At 33.2% G+C, this 24,064-nt stretch overlaps 2 protein-coding genes across 6 annotated transcripts; one reads left to right on the top strand and one right to left on the bottom strand.

The window, feature by feature from the left end:
* The first annotated feature begins 8,379 nt into the window (after positions 1-8,379).
* On the top strand, positions 8,380-13,051 carry LOC112766403 (protein phosphatase 2C 50). Of its 4 annotated transcripts, XM_072223697.1 has the most exons (6): positions 8,549-8,737; positions 8,912-8,979; positions 9,319-10,636; positions 10,726-11,043; positions 11,136-11,241; positions 12,261-13,051. In XM_072223697.1, exons 3-6 carry the CDS (start codon positions 9,737-9,739, stop codon positions 12,593-12,595), a joined length of 1,659 nt encoding a protein of 552 aa, XP_072079798.1. In that variant the 5' UTR covers positions 8,549-8,737; positions 8,912-8,979; positions 9,319-9,736; the 3' UTR covers positions 12,596-13,051. The 4 variants fall into 4 exon arrangements, with proteins under 4 accessions (XP_025668080.1, XP_072079797.1, XP_072079798.1 ...); XM_025812295.3 differs by lacking the exon at positions 8,912-8,979 and having other exon boundaries at positions 8,380-8,737; XM_072223696.1 differs by lacking the exon at positions 8,912-8,979 and having other exon boundaries at positions 8,516-8,834.
* Positions 13,052-14,213: 1,162 nt separating this feature from the next.
* LOC112766402 (aminopeptidase M1) lies at positions 14,214-20,612 on the bottom strand. Of its 2 annotated transcripts, XR_011875715.1 has the most exons (20): positions 20,213-20,612; positions 19,855-20,000; positions 19,328-19,430; positions 18,999-19,185; positions 18,830-18,923; positions 18,361-18,514; positions 18,140-18,244; positions 17,874-17,990; positions 17,561-17,674; positions 17,181-17,363; positions 16,804-17,095; positions 16,597-16,718; positions 16,407-16,504; positions 15,988-16,165; positions 15,798-15,912; positions 15,641-15,708; positions 15,454-15,528; positions 15,283-15,360; positions 14,913-15,188; positions 14,214-14,547 (listed from the first exon to the last, which is right to left on the bottom strand). XR_011875715.1 is itself a non-coding variant. In XM_025812294.2 (19 exons), exons 1-19 carry the CDS (start codon positions 20,426-20,428, stop codon positions 15,000-15,002), a joined length of 2,634 nt encoding a protein of 877 aa, XP_025668079.1. In that variant the 5' UTR covers positions 20,429-20,612; the 3' UTR covers positions 14,808-14,999. The 2 variants fall into 2 exon arrangements, 1 of the variants encoding a protein (XP_025668079.1); XM_025812294.2 differs by lacking the exon at positions 14,214-14,547 and having other exon boundaries at positions 14,808-15,188.
* Positions 20,613-24,064: the final 3,452 nt, after the last annotated feature.

Genomic DNA, 24,064 nt, shown 5'->3' with positions numbered 1-24,064 from the left:
TTTCTGTATATATTTTAAAATTTTAATTATCAAGACCATTTTTGAAATTTTTGACGGTTAAGATTGGAGATAAAATCTTCGAGGGGAATGTATGGTGAGGATGCATTATAGAAATAAGTTTGCCCCATCATCAGGAATATCAGTTGTATTTTATCCTACTTAAAAGCCTTCAGGATCAATGCTTGCTCTATCTATGAATTAAAATCTAATTTGGCTCTTTGATGTTGAGGTAACAGGCACGAAAATACTTTTAACTTGACGTATTTATGTATGGTCATATGAATACAAATTTCTCAATTTATGGATGACGAAAGTAATGGAGGGATGCCCTTTTTCTTTTTCTGTAGTTGTGGAACTTCCATTTCATTGGTGGGATATAGCTGTCAGGGCAACTCCAGCCCAAAATCAGATTTAATGTAATCTGGATTGAAAAAGACTTTATAGTTTAGTAAAAAAGGGGGGGGGGGGGGGGGGTTGTAGGTAAATAATGTTTTGAGGAAAGCTGAAGGCCCAACAGAAAGTATTATTTTTGTTAATATTTTTAATCATCAATTCAATTTTTTTAGTCTAATAATTTAATAATATATTTTTTACTTACACTTTTAAAAAAATTAAATTAATAATATATAAAATGTAAAATATACATCAAATACATGTAAAATAATATTCCCCACTCATCTCCTCAGGAAACACTCGGACTGGGGCTCAAAGATAGGAAATGATAGTATGATACCTCTAGAGACGAAAATATGGGACATATGTTTGAGGACTCAAGCTGAAATTTCTGATAACTATCTATAAACAAGTAAAGAAGCAAGGAATTGTGTGTTGTGTATTGACTAAATCTCTTTTGCTCGGCTTTTTTTTGTATATATAAATTGTGTTTTGAATTTTAAGGATAAATTACGTATATAAATTGTTTAAAAACTAAATTTATTATATTACAACTTTCTAATACTGTAGATGCGTTTGTAACTTTTTTATATTTGTAAAAATCACTACAGAATGTAGTAGTTTTCAAATTATACGTAATCTACTATATTGCGATTTACGTAAAAATGCGTGCTGAGCAGAAATCACTATAGAATATAGCGGTTTCTGAAGAAGCTATTCTGAGCATAAACTGCGAGTGACTATAACGGTTTCTTAAGAAATATTGTCTTGCATAACCTGCAGGAGGATACCGCAGTTTATATGTAGTTTGCCTATAAAACTGCTTTAACTAGTAGTGGATTCTCATTTGGTATGCTGAAAAATTTTGGTTAGAGAGAGATAATTTTAGTTAGAGAGAGAAAGTTGTGGATTGAGAGAGGGAGGAGGAGGCTTCGAGAGGATTTGAAATTCTTAGAGGGGCCATATTCAAGTAGGTCCATGGCGGACGAAAACCGCTTGTACCGACTCAACTGCGTTGCTCACGTGTAGCGCATAGGGTTCTGTCGTCGGATGTCACATTTGTTGATCCTAAACCAGTCGAAATTTCGGTCGATGCCTTTCACAGAGGGTCCTCGCAGGCGCCTGCTAGAGTACAAATGTCTGATGTGCCTGATAACAGACGTGTGGAGCGGCGTCAACGCATTGATACACGGGCTACTAATCAGGAGTGGCGATGGCTACATGACATGATACAGGAGGAGGAAGCTGGTGGTGACGGGGGAGGACTTGGCAATCATCATGTACGTCGGTCTAGTGCTAGATATCGGTGTGTTAGAGTTGGCAGTGCATTGGCTGGACACGATGATAACCCTGCTGGTACAGTGCATGATCACCAGTCTGATCATGGTGTAATTGGAGACACTGAGACTGGTGTTGGGGGAAGCACATTTACTCATGGTTCGAGCTCTCAAGTATTTCATGATGTCATCACCCAGATGTATGCTAATTTTGCTACCACTACCATGATCATGGACATTGACGATCAGCTGGGCGGTTCACAGCTTGACCCCCAAAGGTAGGACCTGTATCCGATTGTTGGCCGATGGCTTCCAAGTTCAAAGTTGAGAAATATGGAGGATGTTGCTGTATGCCGGAATTTGATGAGCCGTGATGTGTAGGTGGATTGCTCCGGATATTCTCATCACTGTCTCCAACAATGTCAATAGGCTCTTCGTCCGAATCATTCTCTCACATCTCATTTTCAACTCGATCTGGTTCACCTTCACCTGCAATATCAGGAATCAGACAGAGTGACCTATCCATTCCAACTGCAATAGATGAAGGATCAACTAACAGACAAGCAAGTGCAACCACAAGCATTGAGGTAGAAGCACCCCCAACATAGTCGACTGAAAATTCGGCACTGATGCCCCAAAACTGTCGACACCATCTTACAACTTGGCATACAGCTCGTGTATTCTCACTTTCGGAAAACTTCGCCGACAATGGAACAAAACCTGCATATCTTTGTTGAACCCTATAACAAATGTTTCATACTTCACCACCAGTCGACTCAACGGCAATAGGGATCTTGTAAAACAACTTCTTCACCCACTTTGTCCCACACACTCCTAACTTTTGTAATATACTAATTTTTAGCTCTTACAATATATTTGATGATTGGATAAAGACACTCAATGGTTCCCTATTAGTAAACTTAACACCATGCCTTTTGCTTTTTTGAATTTTTTTAGAGCAATGCACTAGAGCCAAAAAACTCTCCTCACTATCCATTTGTGAAAATGACACTCTACTTCACAAATGCCTCATACTGGGTATTTATAGAGAATTTCTTATACATAAACTGCTACAGTGTGCTACGGTTTATGCAAAGTAATATTTCTTAAGAAATCGATATAGTCACTCGCGGTTTATGCTTAGTATAGTTTCTTCAGAAACCGCTACACTCTATAGCAGTTTCTGCTCAGCATACGTTTTCACGTAAACCGTTATACCGTGTAGCGAATTACGTATAATTTGAAAACTACTACACCTTATAATAATTTTTATAGATATAAAAGAATTACAAATGTATTTGCAATATTAAAATGTTATAATCTAATAAATTTAGTTTCTAAACAATTTATTTAAGTAACTTGCTCGTTTTTTAATGTTATAAGATGAATGTAGAGGAGAGCATGAGTCTATTATTAGTGAGGTTATTTTTCTTCTCTTATTCACAGTTTTACCGAGGTATAATGAGCAGTTATAGGCTCCGTTTGGTTGATGTATATGATGAGACATAAACACAAAGACACAGATATTAAAGACATGGACATAAAATATTTGTGTCTATGTATTGTGTTTGGCAAAGAAGACACACATATTTAAAAAACACTGAATTATCCTTCATTCAATAACAAGTTTTACCACCATCACTGTATACCCATTACTCCAAACACTACATATCATCACCATTTAATTTTTATTTCTTCTAATATTTTTTTCAAATATTAAATATATAATTTTTTTTGAAAAAAAAAATAAAAAACTAAAGTACAGAATTTATCAAAGATGAATCAAAATTTAAATAAATAAAAAATTAAATGTACAATTTTTTCTAAAAAATAAAAGGATAAATTTGGTTGTAGAATCTAAAAGAGAAAGAGAAAAAAAAAAGGTTCGGAGAGATAAGAGGACAAATTTTAAAAATTTAATAAAGGTAAAAGAGTAAAAAATAAGTGTCTCACAAATTGTATCTTGAGTATCTTACTAAATTGAAAGTACACAAATTTAGTGTCTCCATATCAATGCATGTCCTTCTGTATCTTTTGAAAATCTATATCTCACCCAACCAAACAACAAGACGTGAATCTTATCCATGTCTTAACATCAATCAAACACTACCTTATTGAATTATAGGGATATAAGACACACTTTTCTTTCGCAATGAAAATTTAAAAGGAAAAAGAAAAAAAAAATAGAGTTTGATAATAGAAAAAAAAAAAAAAAAAACATCTTCTTCCGCTCGGTTGACATCAATATTTACTTGTCATACATTGTGCTTCATATGACATTTTTTTCCTTCAGTAGTAGGCTTGCTAGTTTCATACATTGTAAGATTAATTTACACTAACATAGAAACTTAGGGGATTTTGACTTTTGGCTTTTAAAAAAGAATAACTACTCTTGAAAGAACCTCATCACATACTTTTCAAATCTGATACGTATTCTCTAAATTAATATTTTTCCTACTATAATTGTAATTATTATTTTTGAATAAAATTTTTAGATTGGATATATTTGTTAACTTATTATCATTTTTTTTTTTTGCTTATACAAGAGGGCCAAGACCAAGAGCCACTAAAAGAAATGTTATGCAGAAGTTCTCACATTTCAGCTTTTTATGTATTTTGTTTATTAAATATTTGTTATATTTATCTTCAAAACAATAAAACGCAATAAAAAAATGACAAATAATTTTGTGAATAATTTTTAACTGCTTTTTAATAATTGCACGAATAATTTAAGTGACAAATATTTGTGAATAGGTGAAAAAAATTATCAAACAATACTCGATGACTTCTCTTCTATGAAGCACGGACACTTTACTGAATTATTGTGTCTGCGAGTTGGACACGTTTTGGACACGACACTCATCGACATTCGTCCGACATGCGTGTTTGTTGTGTCCAACCATATTTTAATAAAAAATAAAAAAATTTTTTCGGACACGCTTAGACATACCTAAATACCATTACGTATCAGCATGTCCAGTTTTATTCTTAACATATATTTTTAAAATAAATTTAGATATAGTATATATTATTATTTATTAAAATAAAAAATATTTTAAATACTTGATATAATTAAAATAAGACGTTAAAAATAATTAAAAATTTTAATTTATATTTTAATATTAATAAAATATCAAAATATCATTACGATTTATCTAAAAAATACTTTATATTTTATATGTATACGTGTCTCCGTATCATGTAAAATTTTAAAATTTGCGTGTCGACGTATCTCATGTCGTGTCGTATCTCGTGTCCGTATCAGTGTCTCGGTCAGGCTCAAATAATAAACTTACATATATAACTGTTATTAGTTTAGTTTATACTTTATAAATTCTATAATATCATTTAAGCAGATCCGTCAGGCTCAAAATTATTTTAATAACCCGAAGCTGTTTTTTAATGACAAAAAACAAATGCATCATGATTTCTAACACGATGTATGTGTCGAGATGTCTCATGATCTCATCCTTCTTCTGTGATAATAATAATTATTATTTTTTATGCTTCTTTGATAATAATTTTCCTTTTAAAATATTACCAAAGTGTTATACTTTGTGGAGGGTTGAAATTTACATATGAAAAAAAAAAAAAGCAAAATCATGGCAAGAGTGAAATGGAAAGTAAAGTAATTAAATTAACGGTAATATTAAAGAAATAAAAAAATTTAATGAATGTTAAATAAAATAAATTTTTGACTCTTTCTTTTGTTAATTTTTTTTTTTTTAATCTATGGTCATTTTTTAAATTATTTTTGGCTTTTTCTTTTGTATGAAATGCTGACTTCATTAAGTTGATGATATTAAGGATCCGTTTATAAAGTGTCAAAAATAATTTTTTTAAGTTTTTGACTTATAAAAAGTAGTAGTATTAATGTTTGGTACAATTTTTAAAATCAAATTACAGCTTTCTAAGAAATTATTTAGGAGCTTATAGAGAAGTTAAAAAAATAGTTTCTCTCATAATACTACTATTTTTTATCATATTTCTATAAAATAAATACTTTTAGAACTAAAAATCTAAACACAAAATAATTTATTTATAAGCTACTTTTAATATAATCATTTATTATTTAAATTATTTTTTCAAAAAAAACTTAATTAAGTTATTTTTCTAAACTAGGCCTAAGTAACAAACGACTTAGATTATGGCTAATCAATTGAGCTTTTCCAAAATTGAGCATGTCTTGATTACCTTCATTTGAAGTTTTTTTTTTTTGGTGACTACCTTCATTTGAAGTTTAATGTTATATAAGTAGACCCAAAAAAGAAAAAAGTTTAATATTATATTTCATTTTAAGGTTAGACTTTTTCTTTAGTCGTCAGGCTTACTCTGTGAATTAAAGAATATTTAATCGATTCAACTACTAAATACTAATCAGCTAATGAACACTACAAGACAAAATTAAGTTTACCACCTGTGCTCAAAATTCAGTCAACAATCTTTTTCAAATTTATCTACGGATCCACGTATATTATAAAAAAACAAAAAATTTAAAAGTGGCTTGACCTGACGAATAAAAAAACATTTCAATTAATACGTATTTTAAAAATATATATTAAAATTATTATTATTAGCAAAATTTTATATTTTTCATTTTAATGAGTATATAATAATATATCAAAAATTTAATTTTGTATATTTATTATACAAAATTTTCAATTAATTAGTGTCTTAAATAAAAAAAAAAAGTTGATTGACTTAGACCTAAGCATTATTAATGGTCATGAAATCAATTAACGATACAATAATATACGTATTTCTCCTTGACATCCTTGTAGAATGTAATGGACTATTCAAATATATTAACATTTAATTATTTTTGGTTGTTTAAAATTGTCACAACACAATATAGTCAAATTTGTGAATCAATTGTGTAAATTTATGGGTTAAAAATATGATTATATAACTCAGAAGTATTTAATTGGAGATTTCAATAATGCGCAGAGCTAATATAATTTTAAAGAGGTAGACGTCATCATTACATTAAACTTATATGTATGGAACAAAAAAATGCTATACGGAAAAAAAAAAGTAATATTAGGAACATAATAATTTAAAGTTATTATGTTTAATTTATAATTTTATGTATTTAATATTTAAAATTATATATTTATTATATTTAATATTATGTATTTATTTTTTAGGTAATTAATTAATAAAAATAAGAGAATTTTAGATTGATTTGAATTGAATTTTATTTTTTTTAAATACTTTTGATAAAAAAAATTATTCACCAAATTAATTATTTTGTATTTATATATAAATACTATATTGACGTTTAATTTATTTTCTATATGTATATTATATTTTAATTAATATTTTATATGAATGACTAATTTTTAGTTTACATATAGCATAATTGTACAATTTAGAAAAAAGGAGATAAATTAAGATTAAATACTTATAAGTAATTGTAATTTTTTTTTGTAAAGTAAAAAATTGATGCTATTCATTGTCCCATAGATTCACAAGACTTTTCATTCCAGTTGTGTTAATTATTAAAATCAAAATTATTAGACGAGTGAAAATATATATATGGGTGGAAACTCATGTGCAATCGACTTTATGTGAAGTTAATAGTTGAGAGTCGTTAGATGAAATCAGTCAAATCATTTAACCGCTCTTAAATATCAATTTCACGTGAAGTCAACTGTACCTGAATTTTTGCCGTATATATATATACTAAATCATTCTATTTTCCGTTTCTTTCTTAATTGGATTAAGAACTATCAAGAACGATAATCCTTTAAATTACACTGTGCATAGAAAGAACAGAAAGATGGATAAATAAGTAAGTCAACTTCTTTGAAAGAGAACTTCCATTTGTGTTAAGAGGTTCCATTGATGTCCATAAAAGAAGACCAAAATTAAGCAATAATGGAAGTGGCTCAATTATACATAAACTTCTAGGAATTTGTATATAACAAGAATAATGGTAAATTAACTGGTAGTACTAATATAGTACACATTATTTTTGAAGTGAGATTATACATTAATGAAACTATATAAAGTAGTAGTTTAGTAGAATAGCAAAAGATAACATAGCATGGTTATGGTTACATTAGACAATAACAATAAAAGTCAATGAGTTATATCTCAAATGACATAGTATTTTCATACTCAATTAAGAAGTTGCGGGTTCGAATCTTTTATCTTTGGCAAAAAAAGAAAAATATCTAAATTTTAGGGTTTGTTTGGGTGAGCTTTTAAGAAAAAATCTTTTTTCGAGTTATCTTTTTTTAAAAGATCTTATAGAGAAGTAAAAGTAATTTTATGTTTGGATATCTCATATAAAAAGGTTTTTTTATCAATCAATTATGTTTGGGTATAACAATATAAAAGTACTTTTTGTTTATTTATTACATGAAAAACATCTTTTTTTAAGAAAAAAAGATCTTTTAAAAAAAGATGTAAATTACAGCTTCTCAAAAAAAGATCTTTTTTTTATTTTACTAGTGTTTTTACTTTTACTACTAGAATTTTGTCAAACATGTTAAAAAATAAAAAAAGATCTTTTTTTCATTAAAAAAAGATCTTTTTTTAACAAAATAATGGCACCCAAACATGCACTTAGTCAATAAGTTATAGCTCAAATAACATAATCTTCCCATACTCAATTAAAAGATTGCGAGTTCGAGTCTCCTATCTCTGGTAAAAAAAAAAAAAAAAAGACAATAACAATACACACTATGATTCCGTTTGGAGCAAATAAAAATTGGTGAAGATTAGATTGGATGATGAAAAGTGGAGTGAATGGATGGATGGGTGGAGATGCTTTAATGTGCCCTTCAAGAATTGACATCTGTCCCTCTTTCTCTCTCCTTCAACTTCAAGCCTTCAACACACACTTCTTTTCTTTTCTTTTTTTTTTCTCTATTGCCTCGTTTCTCTTTTTCAAACCCTTTTTTTTTTTCTTTTCTCCCATTAAAAAGTTCCAATTTTTTTAAGCTGGGTCATTTTTTTTTTTTAATTTTGTTTTTCTTCTTCGTCTCTTTCTTCTAATCTTCTCCACTTCCTTTGTCGCGCTTCCAAGTCTCAACACCCCACTCACCCACTGCACGCAGGTAAGCTCATACTTTTATATCGTATTGGAAGAAATTATCATGGCTCAGCTTTGATTATCATTGAATGTTTATGATGAACAAAATCCAATTTTTTGAGGTAAAAACTAATTCTTTACTTTTTGGGGTTGTTGATGCCTTGTTACTTGTTCAATCCGTGGGTTTTGGGTGTGAAAGTGAGGAGTGAGTAGTAGATAAGGGAAAGAAGGAACAAGACCCTACACATACACGGTTGACAAAATTAGGTAGTGAATCCTGTTTTTTCTTCTGTCTATTCTCTTTTTCTTTCTTTCTACCCTTTCATTCATTTCACTTTGTAATTATTGTTATTAGAAGGGGCTGAGATGTGTTGCCTTAGATCCAGGCAACTCATAGTGTTATGTGGAAAAAAGGGTGCCATCTTTTTTGGCCATCCATGTGATTCTTGAGACTGTGCTTTTTTGCTGGGTTTCTTTCTCATGACTTTTTCCTCTCTTTCTTGTGCTTAGAGATAATGAGAGTTGGGGTAATTTCTATTTTTCTTCCACTTTCTTTTGGTGGGGTTTTATTTACTCTTTTTGAGCTCAATCTGTTTTCTTTTGCAGATAAAGTTTGGTTCTTTCAAGCTGTTTCTCTCCCTCACTAGAGTTGATTGGGGGTTAGACCGAGAAGAATCCAGAGAAGGATATGATTATGTTTGAAAAGCGTGTAGTTTAGCTATTTTTGGTTAAAATTTCCACAAATGGAAGTTAGGATCCGTTGTTGTTGACCAGATCTGACTATTCCCCATTTCACTTTCACCACCTTTTAACTAGCCCATGCTTTGCACAGACTGAATTGCCTCCTTCCTTGGCCTTATAAGGCTTCTTAGACATGGAAAGTGATCTATTAAAGTCCACGCTTCACATTCCAAGATCATTTTCAATCAGTAAAGCTGGCAATCAATTAGTTGAAATATGAAGGGTTGTGTAGTATCAAAAGGGTGGGAGGGTAACTTTTCGTACTGCCTGGATAAGGATTCTGATGGAGGAGATGTCGACTACGGTTGCAGTGCCATTAACAGTAGGTAATTCGGTGTGTGATAAGCCAACCATAGCTACCCACATGGATGTATCTAGACTTAAGCTGATGACTGATACGGGGTTGTTAAGTAATTCTGTAACAGCGGTTTCTACTGAAACGTTTATAGGCTCTAATGAGGATCATAATGGTGGCAATCTTGAGGATGAAGTTGGTAGTACAACAGTCACACCATCAAAAAAGGGAAGTGAAGGAGAAATTCCTCTGGATGATATGATATCCCAGAATAAAAGCACTTTGGTTGGTGGTGATGAAGCTTCAACCCCAGAAATCGAGGAGGATGATACCTTATCATTGGAAGGTGATCCAATTATTGATAGCTCCTGTTCTCTTTCAGCAGCCAGTGAGAACAGTAGTATTTGTGGAGATGAGTTCATCAATTCGGAGGCCAATCCGGATTTAGGAACAAGAAGTTCCGTAGACATAGGGAAGAGCATGTGCACTGTTGATGCTGTTGCCAGGGCTGCTGATTTAGGGGAGTCCAATTATGAGGCAGATATTATGAGTGAACCCCTTAATGTAGCGGTGAGCCTTGAAGAGGCAGTAGTTGGATCTGTCACAAAGCCTACTACAGTTGTTCTTCATCAGCTACCTCTAGAAAAAGTGGTGGCTGGAACAGGTGGTCGAAGTGTTTTTGAATTGGACTGTACTCCGCTTTGGGGATTTATATCTTTGTGTGGAAAAAGACCCGAGATGGAAGACGCATTTGCAACAGTACCCCGATTCATGAAGATTCCTATTGAAATGCTAATTGGTGATAGGGTAATTGATGGACTGAATAAAAGTTTGAGTCAGCAAACAATTCATTTCTTTGGAGTCTATGATGGCCATGGTGGCTCTCAGGTAAAGTTATAATTTTTTTTTTCTTATGTCCAAAAATTTAGGGTTTTCTCTGGGGAACTCCACATTGAGAGCTTGCCTTTCTCGTTCAGGTGGCAAACTATTGTCGTGAGCGTATGCATTTGGCGTTGGCAGAGGAAATAGAATTAGTCAAGGAAGGTCTAATAGTTGGAAGTAGCAAGGATGATTGTCAAGACCAATGGAAAAAAGCTTTCACCAATTGCTTTTTGAAGGTTGATGCTGAAGTTGGGGGAAAAGTTAACAATGAACCTGTTGCACCGGAGACTGTCGGATCAACTGCAGTTGTTGCTGCTATCTGTTCATCTCATATCATTGTTTCAAACTGTGGTGATTCAAGAGCAGTCTTGTGCCGTGGCAAAGAGCCCATGGCTTTATCCGTTGACCATAAAGTAAGTTTCATCTATTGTATTCTTCTATCTCCTTTGACTTGTTGAGGTTTAAACTGACCTAAAGAAATTGATTTCTGTTTCTTTTGTGGTAGCCCAATCGAGATGATGAATATGCAAGAATTGAGGCAGCAGGAGGGAAGGTGATCCAGTGGAATGGTCATCGTGTATTTGGTGTCCTTGCAATGTCACGATCTATCGGTATGTCCTTAACCTTAACTGTACTTAATTTAGGCGTTTCTGTGAGCTTGGCTAATTATAGAAGGATATCCTTTTATCAATCCACTGTTAATTTCAGCATCTTTATTTATGTTATGAATGAAAAAGTGGTCAGCTAGTGAAATTGTGTCCATACACAGATAGTGAAATTGAATATAGGCTTTTAAATCAATGTGATGCATGTCATTTGGTTACACATGAATCATAATTCTTGTAAAGTTCCAATGGTGGTAAAGGTTTCCTTACATATGGAAGGTTAGTTACTTTTTTTTTTTTTTCGGTTGAGGCGACATAGCATAGGAGTAGGCTGGTAGGTTAGCTTTGATAGCATCTAAGAGTTTTTAAATTGGAATATTTATAAATAAAAATTTATTTTATGTTTGCATTTATTGCACTTATCCCATTGCAAAACATAGTATTGAGTTCATTTAATGCATGTGAAGTTCTTCTGCCATTATGTTGCAATATCCTAGGTTCATCCTAGAAACTACTTGAGTCTGTTTGGATGAGGGATGTTGAATGATATGAAGAGAGTGATTCGATGAGAGTTTAAAAATTTACGGAAAAATAGATAGTGTGAGGAACCTTCCCCTAAGACACCCCATTGAACTTGTTGCCATGATAGGCTGCCATGTAGGGAATTTGATTGTTCCTCCAAAACCTGTTAAATGCAGTTCTGAAGTTAGAGCCTACTGCCTCTCCTTTAGGCTGCGAACGAGAACACTTGTTCCCCCATTCTTTATATCTAGAGAAAAAAGGACGTATTCATTAGCTACGTTGCGTGCCAACTTATGGAAGCCACTGGTGATTTGATTGGTCTGTATATGGTCTTGGTTTCAAGGCCAGTTTGGAAGTCGGATTTCTCGATGATATTCTTTTCTGTCAGTAGTTTTGGAAGTTGGAAACTATGCTTGTAAACATCTATTTTCTGATTTTATGTTGACGAACTCTCTTTCCGGTTCATCTTATGTTGTTTGTGTGTCACGTGCTGCGATTTTCAGGTGATAGATATTTGAAGCCATGGATCATTCCGGAGCCGGAAGTTACGTTTCTTCCCCGGACGAAAGACGACGAATGCCTCATTCTGGCGAGTGATGGCCTGTGGGATGTCATGACGAATGAAGAGGTGTGCGACCTAGCTAGGAAGCGAATACTTCTCTGGCACAAGAAAAATGGCCTGACACTGCCACCAGAAAGGGGAGAGGGAGTTGATCCTGCAGCACAAGCGGCCGCAGAGTACCTATCGAGCCGCGCCTTACAGAAGGGAAGCAAAGATAACATCACAGTAATTGTGGTGGACTTAAAAGCTCAAAGAAAATTCAAGAGCAAGACATGACATCTTCTTTCAACCCCAAAACTTGGGTGTTTGAAGATGATCATTGTACTATATAGAAGAAAAGCTTAAACATAATCCAAAAATATATAATAGCTTTGCCCTTTAATTTTTTTTCCCCCTTATTATTTGGGCATCTTCTTGGATTTAAGCATAGAACTATGTACTATATACAGCATCCATTTCCCTGTCTCTTTCCCCTTAGAAAAACTGTCAACTGATCAAAAGAGTCTCCTTTTACAATTGTGCCACATTGGGGCTATGTAAATCTTAGCTGATTATTGTAGGAATAGGAGACAAATTCCAATGCCTTTTGACATATCCGTGTCAGCATATTGTATTCATTATTATGCCTCCGAGTGTGAAATGCTCGGTGAGATGTTTTACTGAATATTGTTTTAGTCTCTGTTGTTTATAAAGAAGAAAAAGTGGTAGCTAATTGGCATTGTGATTTTTTCATCTTGTTATCTATCTACTGTAATTTCTTTCCCCCTTTTTTTGGTCCCATAGAATTCAGGATTATGAAACCTACACAATAAAGTAATGTCGGTGGCACATTGATATCAATTGCTATGCCCCAATTCAGTGGTTGTACTGCAATAATGATGATGGCGAAAACCGACCGACAACCTACCTTGTGAAAATCCCCTAAAAAATATTAAGAGAGCCACTACCTCGGTATTATATTGTTCAATACGTTCGCGGATAATTTTACTAATTTCATCTGCACGAATAGTTACCATGAGTATTTCTTAATTTAATTCTAGAAGAGAAAAATGATGCCTGTACTCTAAATTTACTAAAGAAGAAGGACTAATGCGTTATTTTATATCTTTCATTTCCCCAAACATGCCAATATTAGCACTGATGGTACGTAAATGTAACTCGTTGTTCAAGCAACTATTCAGCGTTCTCAAATAAAGACGTTTTTAACGTCTTTTTATAAAAATATTTTTTAATAATTAAAATTTAACACATAAGAATTAAATCGTGTTATTTTTGTTAAAATTAGACTAGACAAATTGATTTGACAAAAAAATAGTAAATCAAATCTTGAACTGATTTAAATTAATATTATTTTTTGTTAAAAAATGACTACAATACCTTATTATAAAAAATGACTAAAATACTTCTATTATATATATTAATTTTGAGAATCCTAAATTTTAGTTCTTTAGGGTTAGGATTTAAAATTTTTGAAACATATATATATATAATATATATAATAAAAGTATTTTAATTATTTTCTATAATAGATATATTGTAATTATTTTTTATAAGAAAAATAATATTAATTTAGACTAATTCAAGATTTGATTCACCATTTTTTTCGATCAAATCAATTTGTCTAGTTTTAGATTAGCCTAATTTTGACAAAAATAACATAATTTAATCAATTATATATGTTAAATTTTAATTACTGAAATATTTTAAAAAAAGGACGTTTTATGTGTCTTTATATGAATGATTTTCAAATGTTAATTCGGAGAATCATGAAAGTTTAATTTGTAATCTGGTTAATAGTTCTACCTCCTAAGTTTATTTAAAGGTGAAAATTAAGTTACAGTTGATTTTATATTAAAAATTGGAATTAGCCATGAAAAATAAAACAAAAATCAACTTGGTGTTACGGGATTCTGAACCTGTGCATGTGGTTTTCCACTATGCATGAATTTCAGATATTTTATTGTTTTGACTAAAGCTTTGTTGTTGCTTCACGAAAGCAGGTAGCAAAGTTTCAAGATGCTTACACATCTGCGAATATAATTCTGCTGATTGAACCTAGTTTTTTTATGGTTGTGATTTGATGGCTCCAATAAATATCTCAACCTCGAAGTTCTTCTGATTCCGATTGCCGCGAGCAAAGACAAACGAAAAGGTCCTACGTGTCTGCCTGTATGTTGCGCTGTCATGTTTTTGCCTTCAATGAAAACTGGGAGACAATGACTTCTCAACTGTCCACGCAAAGGTTGTCGTTAAATTTTACCCCTTTCATCAAATTGCTTTACCCATAAAATCAAAATTCTAAATATTAATATTTCAAGCATTTGTTTTGTTTCTTGAAAAATAGCATCACATATATTTATATTTTAAAAACAAAATTATTTAACAAATGTTCTAGGAGGATAGAGTAGGGACACGGGAGCCGCAATTTTGTGATCACAGAATTCCAAAAAAAAAAAAAAAGGAAAAGAAAAGTACTTGGCAAGACTCCTTAAAGAAAACAGAAGACTAGTCTCATGCATTAATAACAAAGAAACTCCAAGAAAGTCCAACTTTTAAGTGTGAATAAGAAGACTCGAATATAGAACAACTTAACTTGTACACATGCTCTCAGCAGTAACACAAACATTGAGAAACTCTGAAACTTTTCAGAGAATGGAGGAAGCAGCAGTGAAGCTCACTGCTAGTATTTCCTATATGCCAACTCTTTGACAGCATCAGCAAGGTTTTTCTCGTCCTTAACACTCTCAACCCAGTTTGCATTGATGTTAACCCTCTCCAGGCTCTGCTTTAACGTCCTAGCAATTGGCTTTGTACCACCATGGCTAGCAAAGAAATCCTCTACTTCCTTCGCTTTCTCAACGGAAGCAAACTGCACCCATGATCAACGAAATGATCCAATTACTAAATATGCAAGAAAATCAATAAAACAAAGAAAGCATTATAGAGGGACACAGCAAACAAACCGGTGAGACAACTGCACTGACAAACCGAGTTATCAAAAATCCAGAGCCATATGTCTCTAATATGCGTTTCCAGTTTTCCTGTATAGGAAAATTGTTAAGACGATGAATGTTAAATCCAAGGTTTGATCTACCTACAATTCCAAAACCTATTGGTTGTGATGTGTTCCTTACCTTAAGCCATTCCCAGGCTACCTCTCGTCCTTCCGGACTAGTAGGAAGCCCCATAATCACGTCCTGGCTACGGACCTGACCAGATAAACCAACATATCAATCAATCTCCAGTATTTATATATAACCATTTACCTGGTTTTTAATGTATGAGTTGACATGAACTGACTTAATATTTGCAATTAGATACCTCAGGAGTCAGCATGAAGTTAAGAACTTCAAGAACTAGATCCGGATCAGGTGTATCAGACAAGGAGCCTACAAACACATTCAAGATATTGGTATGCTTTGACTCAGAAAAGTAATGTTATGCTAATTCTCACTCATAGATGATGTATTATTATTACCCAGAATGCGTATTTTCTCTTGACTTAAGTCAGTTTCTCTATATACTTTCAGAAGGGATTCATAACCCGATCGGTTGGTTTTGCTTGCCTGTTGCATTACTGCCACATATGTTGCCTGCCAACAATTTTACAATAATCATCAACAGAAGTCCGTTAAGGGTTTCAGAATTCCAATGAAACTGCAGCTAACCTTTCTTATATCAGGTGGACAAAGTGGTGTATTTCTGTCATTCAAGAATGCCTGAAAACGCTTGTTTGCTTCTTCTAGAGTCAGATCATGTCCAAACTGAGCTAAAGCAGTCAAAATTTCTCCTCTCAACATTGCATCGAGATGACTTTCTCCTGGTTTAGGTTCCCAACCAAGCCTCCTGCAGGGACAATATACAAGAGGGTTAAGAAGTTTAAATCTGAAACACAAGATAGAAAAACTAGTTATCAACGGACAAAGTTAATATTGACTATGTAAACAGACAAGCTGAACCTCTTTTAGGCTATCCACACTACCACAAGCAACATTACCATTATACAAGCATAACCTCTATCTAGCAAACACTACTAATATATTTTAATTAATTGAAACAAAATATTCCAGGATCTATGTCAACTTACTCCGCAGTGTATTGGAAAAGGTTGATAAAGAATTGCTTGAAATAATCTACCAAGTCTGGTACTGCATCAGCTGCAATCCTTCTGACTTTATAGCTAACCTGCACAAATTAAAGAATTGGAATTAGATTATAAAATAAAATAAAAATAAATTTTTAAGTAAGAAAACGCAAGACTAGGTAGATAACATTACAGAAATCAGGTTTGACAGCACAATATATTCAACTTCCCCTCTGTAAGCTCCCATCAAGTTTATCAGCGATGTCAATGATTCTTGGCGAGCCATACAAAGTGCAAATAAATCATCCAAAATTCCTGACACAGTAAATTACTCACAGGTTAAGTATCTTTTCCTTTTCTACCATAAAAAATAAATTGCCTTGGATAATTTCTAATTTACCATGTCGGTCTGCTGTAGATAATAACTGTTTATCTATGGCATATCTAAGTCTAGCCGCAAGAGGCTCGTCATATTTCACCCTATAGAAACCTGTCTGATCCACATTAACTTTAATCCAAGAATTTGCAACTTGATCTCCAGCAATCTGTGAACCCACTAACTCCTTAATGTCAAGTGCTTCAGATTTTGCTTGCAACAGGAAATTCTTGCGAACATCATATGAGCCAAAGCATAGTGTTACTGGAACAACCCACTGTCCTTCTCCGTTGGCACCACTTGACAAGAATTGCGACTACCAATTAAATGCAAAGCTAGGTCACAACACATGTAATGGATTTTTCACGCTGCAAGTAATCGTAATCAAGAACTCAAGAAACCTGATTAAACTCCAGTTTCTGATCATTGACTTTAACTGATACAACAGGATATCCCTGCTGCTTTGTCCACGAGCTCATTAACTTGTTGACAGGTTCGCCAGATCCCTCCTCAAGTGCATTCCATAGATCCACAGTTTTGGCATTTGAATAAGCATGCTTTTTAATATACGAAGCTAAAGACCTCTGGTTACATGAATAAGTGATATATAAAAGCAATTTGAGTAACTTCATATAAAAATAATAGAAACATACATTTCACTAATTTCGCATATATAGTATACTTGTAAGAATTTATAGTATGCATATGGTCTGTCTTATGGAATAAGAATACTGATTTATTGCATTCAAACTATAGCCTTTTGTGGAATGAGAATAGTGACCTGAAAGCTTTCAGCACCAAGATAGCTTTGCAGCATCCTAATTACAGATGCACCTTTTCTATAACTTATTGAATCAAATATTTCATCAATCTCGCCAGCATGATTTACTTCTACCTGCAAATAAAATTTATATAAAACTCGTAAGACAAACTATAAACTTGTTAACCAAGGATTACCCAAAACTTCTTTTTAGATTGATACAACACACAATACAAAGAATTACGCTGCATGTAATTAGTCCGTGTATAAAAATCCAATGCAAGATAAACTTAACCACATTAAAGAAAGGCTGACAGATTAAATGATACAATACCTCAATTGGGTGGGATTCCGCAAGCCCATCCAACCTGAGACCCTCAGTAGATTCATTTACGAATTGAGACCATATTTTCCAGTCAGGAAACAAGCTATCAGTTGCTAAATAGCTAACCTGGTCACACCCAAAAAAGGGGGGGGGGGGAGAGAGATTAGTTAACTTATAAAATTAAAGAAACAAAAAAAGAAATGAAAACAAAGAAAATTGACAAGCAGACTCTGCAATGACAACAATATATGGATCTATGACACAACACAACTTACCCATGTTGCAAACCCCTCATTCAGCCATAGATCCGTCCACCACTCCATTGTAACAAGATTACCGAACCACTGGTGAGCCAGTTCATGGCCAACAACAGTCGCAACCTTAATGGCAACCAAAAAGATAAGTTTTCCTCGAGTTGCAAACAATGTCATTTTACATAGAGCAAAAGAAACTCAAGTTGTCAAGGTTATAGCATCATTATGAATAGGATGATTACCCTCTGCTTGTTAACAGCAGCAGAATGCTGCTCATCAAAAAGCAAAGCAGTTTCGCGATATGTAACCAAACCATAATTTTCCATGGCTCCAGCAGCAAAATCAGGGATTGCAATCATATCCATTTTTGGTAGAGGGTAGGGTGTGGCAAAATACCTGTTGAATTATCAGAGTTAGTTGACTATTGAATAAAAAATGATGCCAACATGCCCACAACAGCAGTCAAGCAAATGGACTGACATGGAAACAAACTTAGCATATTATACACTTATGTTGCCCATTCTAAAAATGATACAAGCAGGATGACCATGCTTTGCATGAAGAACACAACAACATAAATTCTTAAAAACAGTTGCATGTTTTGCACCTACAAGGTGAATTACTGGAATTTGAAAGAAATTGAATTCCGAATCATTTCTGATAACATTCCCATCTAAGAAACAAATGATTTAACGGTTCCACACTACTTACTCCTTGTATAGTTCCAAAGTTCTCGTAGCAACATGTAATGCAAATTTCCCTTGGTTTGCCTTGCCAACTTGACAATATACTCGAACTTTGACCCCTGTCAAAATGGTAGATTTCATTAAGAATAGAGAAGTCAGGGCTAACAACACCTGGGAAAAAAAAAAAGTTTTACCATCGGATGTATGATCTTCCACATAATCAAATAAACCAACAACAACTGCAACCAAATATGTAGACATGATTGGAGATTCCTGATATGAAACTGTTTTCAGACTTCCATCTACTTTTTCTTCCACAACAGGCATGTTAGACAGAGCAACAAGCTCAGAAGGCACATCCAAAGTGATCTTGAAAGTAGCCTGCAAAATCAAACATCTATGATGGAACACAGGCCAACTTCGAAAGCACACCTCAGTGTGTTGTTGCAACAATAAAATATTCTACCCTTATGAGTGCTTAGACGAAAGGTCAATTTAAGGGAGAAGATGTGCAAAGTAGGACCTTGCATGCAGGTTCATCCCAGCAAGGAAAGCATCGCCTGGCATCAGCTGGTTCAAACTGTGTGACTGCCATGTTCTTCTTCTCACCATTATGCTCATAGGTACTGCATGCATGAAAAAATAACCATAACAAATAATCATAAAAAAGAAATGAGCAATGATACATGACCAACAAAATTTATCATTTTTTTCCAACACTTGATCAACACTCTAAACACTAAGTACTAAATTCTAATTCCTAAACTCTGAACCTAAATCCTAATAGTATAAAAACAAGGTGTTGGTCTAAAGTGTTGACTAATATTGATAGAAAGTGTTCCTCTAACATTTCTCTGAAAAATATCAGGAAAACAGGACATTGACTTAAACAACGTTGCTTGTTACTACCAAGTAAGGTCATGAAACGATCAATTTCAATTTAGTCAGTGATCAAAATGCATGCAACTTAAGCATAATTCAAGTTGAATTTTTCACCCTTTGGAAACCCATGAAAAACGAAGAAAACCTAACAAGAAACAACGCACATACCTTCTGTAAAACCCTTTCATTCTATCATTCAAGGTTCCTTCAAATTGAATGGCCAACACACCCAACCCAATCGGAACCGCCTCTGCAAACTCCAGCACCAAAATCTCATCATTTTCGAACAACTCAACTCTCGAAGGCTTGATCACCTGCATACACATCCAATTTTTTTCTACATGATCAACACACTAAAATATCAGAATGAATACGAGAGTTGCGTATTTATCAACTTAAAATGCGGCAAAGGAATGAGTTTAATTATAACAAACAGGTGGTAGGCATAATCGAGAACATAACAAGAGTTGACCATTTGTTTCGTTAGTCGGGGAAAACAAGGAGAGTTAAAGAGAGATTTAAGAACCTTCGAAGAGTCACGGTGCATGAACGAAACTGAACCGTCAGCGACGGTGAGCTCGGCGGCATTGAGAACGATGAAAGAGGTGGCGGCGACGATGTCAAGGTCGACGGCAACAGAACCAGCAAAACGACAGGAAGTGAGGTCCGGTTTGAGTCTTATGTCGTAGCGTTTTGGAATGGCGAATTTGGGAAGACGAGGTTGGCCTTTGAACTGATCCATCTTCTTCTTCTTCTTCTTCTTCTCTTGCTCTGTTTCACTCTCAGATTCGGCTTCTAACTTGTGAGTGACACTTCCACTGTGAAGTGGAATGTCTATTTATACAGATGGCTTCTTCTATTGAACTTCGCTTAAACACGACGTCGTGTTGCCTTCTCTAAACGCCACCTTGCCTTCTATTTATCTCAGGATTTAAAAAAAAAAAATTCTATATTATACTTTTTAAACAAAAATAAAAATAAAATTTATATTATATATTTTTTTAATCGGGAAAAAAAAATAGCACAAATTTGTAAAATTTTAACTGAGACTATTATTTACGTGTCATCTCAATCCTTTTCCTCTATCCCTGTGTCTATCTATCTGTCTATCCATCAATACAGTTTTGAATACCTCCAAGTCTTTTCAAGTAATTGGTGTCAATTATTAAAAACAATTATTTAATAATTTAATGAGTAATAAATAAAATAATATGATTAATACATGAATAATAGATAATAAATTTAAATATTTCACTTATGATAACAATTAAATAATTAGGTCTATATTATACTTAATAGCACAAATTTTGCAGTAAGTTATCATGTATCATCTGAAATTCTAAATTCTTTATTATTTTTTCTCTATTCACACGTCTATCTATCTATTTATTAGTGTTAAATTGGTACAATACACAAATTTATATTTTAATTTGATATAATAAACTGAAAATAATATTTTTTAACTATAATTTTTTTAATTTTAGTATAATATTATTATTGTCATTATATAATAAATATATTAAATATGTTATTTTATATTAATATAAGTAAAATAAAACAATTTAAAATTTATAATATTTTTAAATCATAAAAAAATATCTAAAAAAATAAAAATATATATAATTGTATTAGGAGTTTTTTTCTATAATAAAATAAAAAAAATTATTATTTTTTAAACATGATTTTTAAACTTTAATTCCCTAAATATATTTTTTTTTGCATTTAACTCGATGAAAATTGGCAAGTGCGTCTTACCCCGGCGAACTCCACTCAAATTTCTTTAAACACGCATTTTTAATCCATATCATAGTCTAGAAAAATAGTATATAGATCTACAAATGAGTACACAAAAATACACGAACAACAAGCATGGTTTCAAAGATTTTTTTAATTATAAATTAAAAAAAATAAGCCATATTTAACAATGCAACTATGTTATCGTCTATAAAAATACACAGATACACCGGAATAAGTCATATTTAACAAGAATTTTTTTTTAATTTAAATTAAAAAATAACTATTTTCTAAAAATAATCCACTTCAAATATATCAAATTAGAAAGTTAACAATGGTAACCATTATTATCGTCTCCAGACACAAGAATAAGTCGTATTTTATTTTTGGGAAATAGTTATTTTTTTAATTTAAAATTAAAAAAATTCTTGTTAACTATGGCTTATTCCGGTGTACCTGTATAATTTTAGAGACGATAATATAGTTGCCATTGTTAAATATGGCTTATTTTTTTAATTTATAATTAAAAAAAATCCTTGAAGAAGTCATGCTTGTTGTCCGTGTATTCTTATGTACTCCTATATATTGTTTGTAGATCTATATACTATTTTCTACACAATGATATGGATTAAAAACGTATATTTTACAAAATTTTAGTGGAATTCGCCGGATAAGGCAAACTCTATAAAATTGATAGAGTTCGCGGGGTAAGGCTAACTTGCCAATTTTTATAGAGTTCGTCGGGGTCCGCGTGAACTTGCCCAAATGCAAAAAAAAAAAATTGTATTTGGGGAACTAAAGTCCAAAAATTATGTTTGGAGAAATAATAATATTTTTTATTTTATTATAGAAAAAAATTCACTGTATTAGTATCATATCAATTTTACACTAAATTTTATATCAAAATACTAACAAAAGTTTATCGACAATCTAATATTTTACTAATTTCATTAGATAAATAATTGTCATCTGATGTTGTGTTCTATATTTAAGGAGGCAACACTACCCGAATCCATGGATACCCACTCCGTTCCGCACTGGAGTGGGTTTTTGGATGGGACGGGACGGGGTCGGATTTAGGTTAAATCCATCCATACTCCGTCCCTACTCGTTAGTAAAATGATTAATAATATTGTATCGTATTTAAATTTTTACTTTAATTTATGTTATGTATATAATCATGGTTATATAAATTTTAAATTTTAATTTTATTTGTTGGATTTTAATAATTATATAGGCGGGTAGGGGTGGCAAGTGGGGAAGCCTATCCCACCCTGCTAAAAGCCCACTTTTTGGCTGGTCTGCCCTGCCTAACTGCAGACTAGCGGGTTAAACCCGCAAAATCTCCTTTTTTTTTACTATTAACTATTAAATAATATATATAATTTTTTACAATCATTTTAATAAATTTATAATTTATAAAAGCATAAAAAAATTATAATTTTTATATTTACAAACATTAAAGTCTTTGTAATTATAAATATCTAATAAACATAATTATTGTTCATACCCTATCCCAATACAACGGTCAGGCCCAATCAATACAAAAGGCCCAATCCAAAGGGTTGGCCTTCACCCGATCTTCCCAAAGAGGTCAGATTCGACAAATAATTGGCAGATAACGCTTATTCAAATAAGTAACTACCTCCTTAAACCTCTCACCCACTTCCAGAAGAGATATCCTAACAACCCTAAGATAAAGGGGCAGTTATCCACCATCAGAAGTGGAACTACACCAACGGTAGTTATTGGATCATCACCTATAAATACACTGACACACTCAGGTAAACTCAAGTCTAATATATTAAAGCCTGCTTAACCCCTTGTTGACTTAGGCATCGGAGTGTCTTTGCAGGTACCACCTCTCATTCCTTCAAACACACAACTCGGATGGCGGTTTCCAAACGTAAAGCAAGTCAGAAACCACCTTCCTCTAATGCTTGGGCCTCTCATTCAAGCCCAACCATCCAGTTCTGGGTAAGCCCTGGAACATTGGCGTCGTTGCCGGGGACCTGGAAGATCAACCCATGATGGCGGACGACTAACATGAAGACGAACACACTGCATCTGAGTCTGATCCAGAGCATCAGGATGCAGTCAACAACGATCGAGCGATAATATCTCTGCAGGGAGCGGGAGGACAGCACTGTGATGGTCTCTCGAATATCCAGGGACCAAAAAGAATCTCCTCTGAGGTGCATCAGCCTGAAAAAGATGGGCAACCCCACTCCACTGACCTAATGGAGAACTTGCATGGCCACCAAGGCCGACTTGAACAACTAGAGCAAAAGCTAGAATGACAGCGTGAGGCAGAGCGAAGCCTAAGGAGAGAGATCGAGCAATGAAGAGAGCTCGAAAAAAAACTCTCAAAGCTGGAATCCAACCTCCGAAATAAGGATTCCTGCAAAGATTGAGAAGACACCCCATGAGGAGTAGAAGACCCATTCATTGAGGATATCATGAGGGCTAAAGTTTTCAGAAACTTTAAAAGCCCCGACATGGACCTGTAAGATGGGATGATAGACCCGAAGCACCACCTCAGTAATTTCAAAAGTCGGATGTACTTAGCCTACATGTCGAATGCCACTTGTTGTAAGGCTTTTTCGACAACTCTAACAAAAGCGGCAATGAAGTGGTTTGACAG

This window comes from Arachis hypogaea, chromosome 17 (genome assembly GCF_003086295.3).
Source record: "Arachis hypogaea cultivar Tifrunner chromosome 17, arahy.Tifrunner.gnm2.J5K5, whole genome shotgun sequence".
In the NCBI taxonomy this organism is placed as follows: Eukaryota; Viridiplantae; Streptophyta; class Magnoliopsida; order Fabales; family Fabaceae; genus Arachis; species Arachis hypogaea.
The sequence above is the reverse complement of the archived record's forward strand: the minus strand, read 5'-3'. Positions and strand labels throughout refer to the sequence as shown.

What these genes read in the sequence shown, in the direction of transcription:
- LOC112766403 (XM_025812295.3), top strand. Translation starts at nt 9,737, where the DNA reads ATGGAGGAGATGTCGACTACGGTTGCAGTGCCATTAACAGTAGGTAAT. An exon ending in ATGGCCATGGTGGCTCTCAG is followed by an intron (nt 10,637 to 10,725) that starts GTAAAGTTATAA and finishes TTTCTCGTTCAG; the next exon opens with GTGGCAAACTATTGTCGTGA. An exon ending in TGCAATGTCACGATCTATCG is followed by an intron (nt 11,242 to 12,260) that starts GTATGTCCTTAA and finishes TGCGATTTTCAG; the next exon opens with GTGATAGATATTTGAAGCCA.
- LOC112766402 (XM_025812294.2), bottom strand. Translation starts at nt 20,428, where the DNA reads ATGGATCAGTTCAAAGGCCAACCTCGTCTTCCCAAATTCGCCATTCCA. An exon ending in TGCACCGTGACTCTTCGAAG is followed by an intron (nt 20,001 to 20,212) that starts GTTCTTAAATCT and finishes ATGTGTATGCAG; the next exon opens with GTGATCAAGCCTTCGAGAGT. An exon ending in TCAGTGCAGTTGTCTCACCG is followed by an intron (nt 15,189 to 15,282) that starts GTTTGTTTGCTG and finishes TCATGGGTGCAG; the next exon opens with TTTGCTTCCGTTGAGAAAGC.